This window comes from Dermacentor silvarum, chromosome 2, assembly GCF_013339745.2.
Source record: "Dermacentor silvarum isolate Dsil-2018 chromosome 2, BIME_Dsil_1.4, whole genome shotgun sequence".
Lineage (NCBI taxonomy): Eukaryota > Metazoa > Arthropoda > Arachnida > Ixodida > Ixodidae > Dermacentor > Dermacentor silvarum.
This window is the reverse complement of record NC_051155.1, coordinates 27,821,517-27,829,715: the sequence shown is the minus strand read 5'-3', so window position 1 is coordinate 27,829,715 and position 8,199 is coordinate 27,821,517. Positions and strand designations below refer to the sequence as shown.

Genomic DNA, 8,199 nt, shown 5'->3' with positions numbered 1-8,199 from the left:
ATTATCTGGGTAGCGCCAAGCGACAGCAAACAACATTACCTTGGTTGTTCTGTTCAGCTACGTAGCATTTGCATATTTTTAAACCTTGGTGCATGATAGTACGACACTGTATATATATATATATATATATATATATATATATATATATGAAGAACGAGAAGAAAGGAACCCGTTCCTGCTGATCCTGCGCAGATTTTGACGAAGAGCGAACGGTTTCTACGTATTAATGTTTCCCACTCGACAAGGCTGCAGAACAAGGACACTTGAAGCAGCTCATCCGAGTAGACATATGGCATTTGATCCTAGGAGCCGTGTGCAGAAAAACTATAAGTGAGCCGAATATAGAAAAAATTAAATTTAGACACAGAAACATAATTTGAAAGCTTATTAAAATATTGTTGTCTTTCTTTGTCCATTATATTTATTACTTACATTTTTCTTTAAGGATTACCGCATATCGTCGCCGCAGCAAATAATATTTCTCTTGTTATTGGCACTATTTGCCGCCACTTCTGCTATCCGCAAGTCTGCATATTAAAGATAACGTAAAACGTTTTTACACTGAGCGCCAAGAGAAAAAAGAGACATTCTGAAGTTCGCGTGTTATTCTATCTTTCGGGGCCCCCTGTGTTGGGTTTCAAATACAGAACGTACACACTGACATATCTTTCCATGGCACAATACCATTGCCGCGTTAACATTACGAAAAGTTTAATTTGTTAGCCCTCAGATTATATCTTAATGTTCTCGAAATCGCTTTAACGTCGGAAAAATTTTTTTTCCTGTGAAAGCATAACTGACTATTCGTACGTCTCGTGTAGTGTTAAACTTTTATTTTTGACAGGCTCGTTTTAAAGCGAATATCGTTTTTTACCTCTTTCGCCTGTTCTTGTGGTTGGTCGGTTGCTTGTTTGCTGGATCGTTTGTTCGTTGACATTGACAATCATCGTCGATGGTTTCTGCACAACATTTAATGCGAAGCATGCTTCTTTGAGCCCAGCGACATTTTTTTTTTTGCGGGCGAGTCATCGTTTTCGTAGGTCAACGAGGAGTTCTTTACGCGCAAGCGTAGATCTGTAGAATCGGCGAGATTATGTTTGTCGCCGCGAGGGAAGCGAGCGCCGGAAGAAGAAGGCGCCTAAGGTGGAGGAGATAATGGCCGCATTCGCGCCCTCTCCGTTTGTGCTTCGACGATGCGGTGCTCGCTGTGCATGTTCGCGGCTTCCATACACTTGCGCGAAACCCGCACTCACGAAGTGAAACGTCGCTGTAACCAGGGGTTTATCCACAATTTCGATTTTTTTCGGGGGGGGGGGGGGGGTATGTGGATACGAAGTTATTGCTCATGTCTCAATTCGCCATGGTTGCTCAGTGGCTATGGTGTGGGGCTGCTAAGCACGAGGTCGCGGGATCGCATCCCGGTCACGGCGGCCGCATTTCGATGGGTACGACATGCGAAATTTAAGCACCCGTGTACTTAGATTTAGGTGCACGTTAAGGAACTCCAGTTGGTAAAAATTATTCTGGAGTCCCCCACTATGGCCTGCTCCATGATCAGTAGGGTTTCCACTTGGGTTTGTTGGTTTTCCATTAAGAACGTGTAGCATTGCGCGCAAACAACATGGATAAAAGAGGGAACACGTATTACGTAGCGCAAACTATCAACAGTTTATTGCGAGACGAACGTGACCATATTTATACCTTGCCACAGGCCGTACTGCGCATTACACCAAGGGCGGAAGCACACCGACAAAAAAAAAAAAATGTCAACACGCGCATGACGTGCCATTGAAATACGCCATTTCCTTAGCTGATAAGCTGATAGAGGCCATGCTAATACACTTGTCTTTTAAAGTTGTGATGCAATATATGGGCCTCACTAATGAGGCGTGTCATGTAATTCGACTTTTCAACGATCATGCACTTTTTGAACCCTAGTCTGCAGGCGCATTCATCACAATGAAGTGCCAGCCACCCTGCCGTCTTGTTATTTACGTTGTTTGCATGCTCACGGAGCCGGTCGTTGATGCAACGGCCTGTTTGTCCGACATAAAAACGCTTACATGATAAAGGTATCTTATATACTACGCCTACATTACAGTTCACCAATTCATTTTTGTTTTGGTGATTCTTGCCACGTGCTTTCTTTTCTTTTCCTGTTCGGGTTAGTCATTTTGCAAAACTTTGAAGCTTATTCGGTGCGGGAAACACGACTCAAACGTTAGCTTTTTTGGCGATCTTCTTAATGTTGTGTGACACTTTATGATTGTATGGGATTACAGTGAACTTTCTTTTTTCTTTCTCCATCTCTTGGGAGGTGGGGTGCACGGTGGAGCCAGATGCCCTGATATTCTTACGGAGCTTCTCCGCTACGGACACTAACAGGTGCCTCGGGTAACCTGCTTCTAAAAGGCGTGAAGTTTGCTGGCCCAAACTTCGACTCGTCATGTGCGGGCAAGATTTTTTCAGGGCGTTCTTAAGGCAGAGATTGGCGATTGCCCTTTTTATTAGTTTTGAATTGGCTGATTTCAACGGAAGGAGGGGCTTGTTTGCTCGTGGTTTATAGCTCCAGCACACGTGGTTTTCTTTAAAAACGAACGTGACATCAAGAAAACGTATGTTGTCTTCACTCGGAAGTTCATGCGTGATTTGCAATGGGTACAGGCATTTCTCAGCGAGAGCAAGAACTTTTGCGGATTCTCGGCTAAAATCTGTCGGGTCACAGCCAAAACTGAGACAGCTCCGGAATCATGTTCGAAAGGAACGACCTGCACCAAGCTGTCCGGTCCATGTTTCTGAAAAGTGCATCTGCCGAATGATGTACATCGAGTGCTAGGCCTTGGACCAAAATTCGCCGTGCAAGACAAAACGACACCACCAGATCTGCTTTCCTACGTCCGGCAGGTTTCCCATTTTGCTCCCAGAGACGAAGCCCGGAACTGCATTTCCCAAGGTGGGGACATTCTAAACCGATGTAAGCAGACAACCCCTTCGCTTCCTGTAAAACGCGTGTTGCGGTACTTTGTGGATAATGAACTATGTGTGCTGCAGGCCGATAAAGAAAGGGGATTCGCAGTTGTAACCTCTGGCACCTTCAGTCGCTATCCCTTTGTCGTCTGGTCCGAATCTATTCGCGCCATTTCTGGACCCTATACTTGTCGAACGCGGGGACGGCATAGCCGTGCAAGTGTGAAATTTCTGCACTTGTAGGCCTTATAACTCATTATGAGCACAGGTCTTGGTTTGATGGATTATACTTACTATGGCGGAGTGAGCTGTCCTCAAGCACGACAAGTCCCCTCGAATCGACAAACGTACTGCCGAGATATGCCTCTCTGGAGTCCGAGCGACAGGGCAAGTTAATTGCCGATTGCGTCATGCATGGCGCAACAACGGCGCCTTATCTGCGGATGCGCCATATGCATGATCGAGTATTGGCTTCTTTCATCTACAGAACGATACCAAATAAGGGCATGTCGGTAGTGCGGTTACAAAAAGGTAAGCGCTAACAGTATAACATGTTTTCTTACATGGGGTTCTAGCAAGTGACCCCTTAGACTTAACTGAGAGATTTTTTTTACCTGAAGAAAGGAAGCAAGACACCCGTACGATGTAATGTATTTATTAGTTTAACAAAAAATCACCGTTATCCGTCAAAGTAGGTAAGACAATTAAGAACGAGGGGTCGAAGGGTGAGGGTATTCCAAATCACCAATAGTATAGCACTGACGGTAATGAACGCAAAGCGGCACTGCATACCAAAAACCCTTCAGCATAGATGAGAAACAGTGATAAGCTGTGACTTGCAATAGTCGCTTCCTAGCAAACAGGAGACGAGTGTTGGGCTTCATTGATGCACATTTCGTGGTGGCGCTGTGCGAGTTCTTTCCAGGGGGAGTATCCGCGCTCCCTACTCACCCGTTTATAGATTCTTTTGTCAGCGTTGTCAGCACTCCTGCGTTCGTGAAGCAGAACTTTCTTGAAGTGGTGTACCAGCTACCACAAGTCAGCAGCAGTGGTGCCTCCATGTTGCATAGCGCCAATTTAAGGGCAGACATTAACGGTCGACGCTGGCACCGATCGTCGTGGCGCGACTTCCTTGCCGTCACACGCGCGCGAGCGAACATCCAGTCGTCTCTCAAGTCACTACAGGTTTCCTAATCAGGGAGGTCCTCCAAGCACATTGCTTGCTTTCCAAGTTCACAGAAAATAGTACGCGAAACATGGTGGCAGGTCGTTGTTGCGCGACTGACCCGCGGCACGAGTAGAGTCAAAATGGTCACGTAAATTGTGCGTCAGGCATCATTGTTCCCATCTGGAGTATGCGGCGGTCAGGAAGACTTGAATATGTTCGTGTAGTTGGTGAGCACGAACATCACCAGGGCGCCGACGAAGGAGCCCCCCTGGGTGGCGACACCATACCACAGGAGTGAGCGGGCGCCGCCGTGCGCCATGGTGCCCGCTGCTAGGCGGCACTTGACGAACGTCGTGAGGGACACGAAGAGCACCCACGCCGAGACCTGCGCATTGACGAGAAGATTGATACAGGTCGTGACTAGCTAGATTGGAAGTTCTGGCTGTCTAAAAATTATGTATCCTGCACAACAGGCAGACTTTGTGAAAAAACTTCCGAACGACTCCGCGAATTCCAAGATCTATCGCCATACTCTATTACGCTATACGCTTTATATTAAGAGGGACCCAGACTCTCCCACCTGCAAACAGTTGGGGGCCTATCCATCAAATAAACACAACCTGTGGGAGTGCCCTGCCAACTCCATCTTCAGAAAGAGAATACTTTCTAAACGACCACACAACCAGCGTCCCGGCAGCTGGGAGGAGCGGCCGACTCCCCCACGAAAGTTTGAAAACCTATGGTGGCCCCTCTCCCGGTGCAGCACGTAAAGTAAGTGCTGGGCCGGAAGACATAAGCCTAACAGAAGGCCCGGACTGGGGCCTTAGTTCCTTTGGGGCTTATAAATGTTATTTTTTCTCTGTCTCTTCTAGGGCTACTGTGCTCGTCTGGCTCTCCGAATTTAGGGAGTGCCAGGACCAGTGTCCTTTTTTAAATCAAGCAATAGCATACATGAGATGTATAACGGAATGCCGGAATACGTGGTGCAGCACTCGTGACAGTGTTGCGCGCTATCCTGCGGCCATCCAGTAGCACTGTGTTCGATAAAATTGAGGTGCAACATTTACTGCAATGACCACTTATTACACTTATTAGCTGACGTGGGTGTGTCAGTAGCTGCAAAATTGTTACAAAAGTTTTTGCATAATACGTGTATTTTGTTTTCAACACAAGAGCCGCATAATGCAGCGACGCGTTTAGAACGACAATACTGATCACTGCGTCAGAAGGGCTCTCCCCGCTTTTATACTGCCGAACATGTCATCTGCTATTTGCACGTTTGCACGTTTGTATACGTATCCCCAATGCTAAAACTCTCATTGCCGAGTCTTTGGTACAAAGAACGTGCAGCAGGATCCTCAGAATGGCTGCTCCCTGATGATAACAGGCGAGAGGGCGGAACTTTTAACATCATTACTGCAAACAATTCTTTTGAGCGGGTAGTTTTAGCGCCGACACGCCGGGTTACGAAGTAGGTTTTCTGGATCAGAAGTTTACAAAACGCCTAATCAAAAGCAGCTTCTGCAGTAAAATAGTTTTGCGTCAGTTTTTACTCAGAATATTTTTCAATGCATTGGACAAAGGCACTTGCAGTGCTTAAGAACTGAGAATAGCAATACAAGCAAAATAATTGAGTGTAAGCTTTTCGGTAGCCATAACCACTCCTTTAAATGAAGCTGATGTTGCACATAGATCGAGACAAGTTAAATTTTATGATTTGTCGATTTTGCAGTTTGAAGCAATAACGTGTGCTGTCCACTGATTACGAATATAAACCATGTAGTAGGAATGACACATCGACTTCCGGTGAGCTGCCCTCAATATGGGGTGGCGCAGACGTGTTCCGTGATGTAAACTTCTGAGGCTGCATCCAAAAGAACCTGTCACGCTACAATTGTTCGCAAGAGAAACTCTGCCACTCCTGATACTGGACATATTAACCGGCAAAGAGCTCTTGCATACGAAAAGCTTTGTGAATTCGGCTCCTGAGCACTATGCCAGCGACTCACAAGAATTTCGTTCTTGCAGCACTGTAATTCTCGTTCTCGAACAGCGTAATAAAGCGGGGGGGGGGGGGGGGAGGAGGGTGCCGAAATACGCACCATGATGGCGGCTCCTGCGACCGTTCCTACGAGAACGGGGTTTGGGCTCTGCACGGCGAGCAGCAGGATGTAGGCCGCACAGCCGAGTCCGCCGGCCGTTATGAACACGAGTCCCCCGAGGCTCTTGAGGGGCAGAAGAGCAGCCACGGCGCACGACAGCGGGTTGGCGATCACAGCAAGGTTGGTGGCCAGGTGGTACGCGAGCTGGCCGTACGGAAGGCTCGAATAGGTCTGTGAATAAGCGTTACACACTTTCCTGTTGGAGTGGCCAACACAATACTTTACAACTCTGCTCTATCACTCTATCACCCATACTCTATCACTGCTGCTGTTACTGGTACGAAGTAAAAATAATCATTTAATTGCGCGCAATATTATTGACGCAATTCAGTGGGCATCTGAAAGTCATAGAAAGCGTGTAGCAAATGGCCGAAGATTAGCGTATGGGAAAGCAAGCATGCCAGAAAAAAGGCACGCACACTAGTACACGATGAAACATTCAGGTTACGTGTAGAGTCAAGAAATTACAAGTTGAAAAGAAATATAAAAGAAATCTCAGGAAATAAAAGCATTGCTCGACATTACTAGTGCATTCGTAGAAGAATGCGTACGAAACACTTTATGCAGCAAAACAGTACGTCAGTAAAAAAAAAAAAAAACGAAAAAAAAACGATGCAAACAAATACTTCTCGAAAAGCAACACACATAAAGTACATAAATACATAAAAACACATAAAATGCATAACGACGTAAGTGGAAATGGTATCAATGAGCTTCTTGAGTATTCCTTTTTCAGCTTAGACCAAGAACGTTGTGGAGAAGAGGATTCAATATTTTAAGAACACAAGCCACGTGGATGTTCATAACACTTACATGAGCTATATACAAAAGAGGATGCACTATATCGTAATTGAGAGTGAGATAGGAAGGCTCCCGAAAAGAGTGTGTTTGTGCAAACAAATTATTAATATTTGTACACACGTTCGTGCGCGAATGAGCCATTAGACAGTTTTAGCAGAGCGTTCACGGTCCGCTCCACTCAGACAACGCCTCCTAAATAGTCTTTTTAGGAGGCGTTGACTCAGACCATCGTATTTGCCCACAGCCGCTCAGCGGAACGCTAGCAGGAACGCTAATGCGCATGCGCACAACGCTCACAACGCCAGCGGAACGAAGAACGCTGCCCACGCTCGGCTACGAAGCCGTGTGAGTGGAGCTAACGCCTCCTAAAAAGTCTTTTTAGGAGGCGTTGGCGGAGCGTTAAGGTGCGTCTACGGGTTGCTTTGTCGTTTTGCAGCCACGCTGAGCGCGCGTGACCGGCGTCTCTGGAAGACGGGCTTGTCAAACAAGTGAAATCAACGCAGTTCATGCAGCCAGCGGTGTGCATAAAATGTTGGCTGAGCAGAGCGTAAGCAACGCTCTGCTAAAGCTGTATATTGTTGGAAACTAAACTTTTACGTCCAATGCATAGTATGGCTTCAAAATATAACAACCACCGGGCTGTACAGTTGCAGCTGCAATCGTGCTCCTTACACCACTGTAAGTGAAGCTGAATGAAGTAGCCCGACGGAGAGAGCAAAGGGCAAGGGAACAGATACAAAATACAGGCTCCTAACATGTTAAGGACATCCTTCAAACAAGCGTTTCAAGAAAAAGTGATAGTTCCGAAACGGGTTCATGAAACCAATTTTCATGCAGATTATTCTAGTTCTTTGTCGCAGTACAGTCGTTGCGAAAGTTTCCGTCAATGTTGGTATACGCTGCCACCAAGGTGCAGCTGGTTCGACAATCAATTAAATCCCTGCTATCTATGGATACCAAAAAGAACTTCAGTTTGAAAGTACCAAGTTTGGAAGTTGCAATTTCCAATACATGAAAACAGAAATGCTGGGAGATACGCTCACAGAAATGTTGATGAGAAAGGGAACCAAAATTAAGCCTAACTGAACGGTGGAGCCGAGA

At 46.2% G+C, this 8,199-nt stretch overlaps 1 protein-coding gene across 2 annotated transcripts in view; it reads right to left on the bottom strand.

The window, feature by feature from the left end:
• Positions 1-3,595: 3,595 nt before the first annotated feature.
• The window catches only part of LOC119441379 (solute carrier family 52, riboflavin transporter, member 3-B), a 91,558-nt gene continuing 86,954 nt past the window's right edge, over positions 3,596-8,199 (bottom strand). For both annotated transcript variants that reach the window (XM_037705990.2, XM_049661219.1), the window contains exons 6-7: positions 6,238-6,468; positions 3,596-4,520 (exon numbers count right to left, since the gene is read on the bottom strand). In XM_037705990.2, coding sequence (XP_037561918.1) covers positions 4,332-4,520; positions 6,238-6,468 — 420 coding nt within the window. In that variant the 3' untranslated portion in view covers positions 3,596-4,331. The remainder of the gene's footprint in view (positions 4,521-6,237; positions 6,469-8,199) is intronic.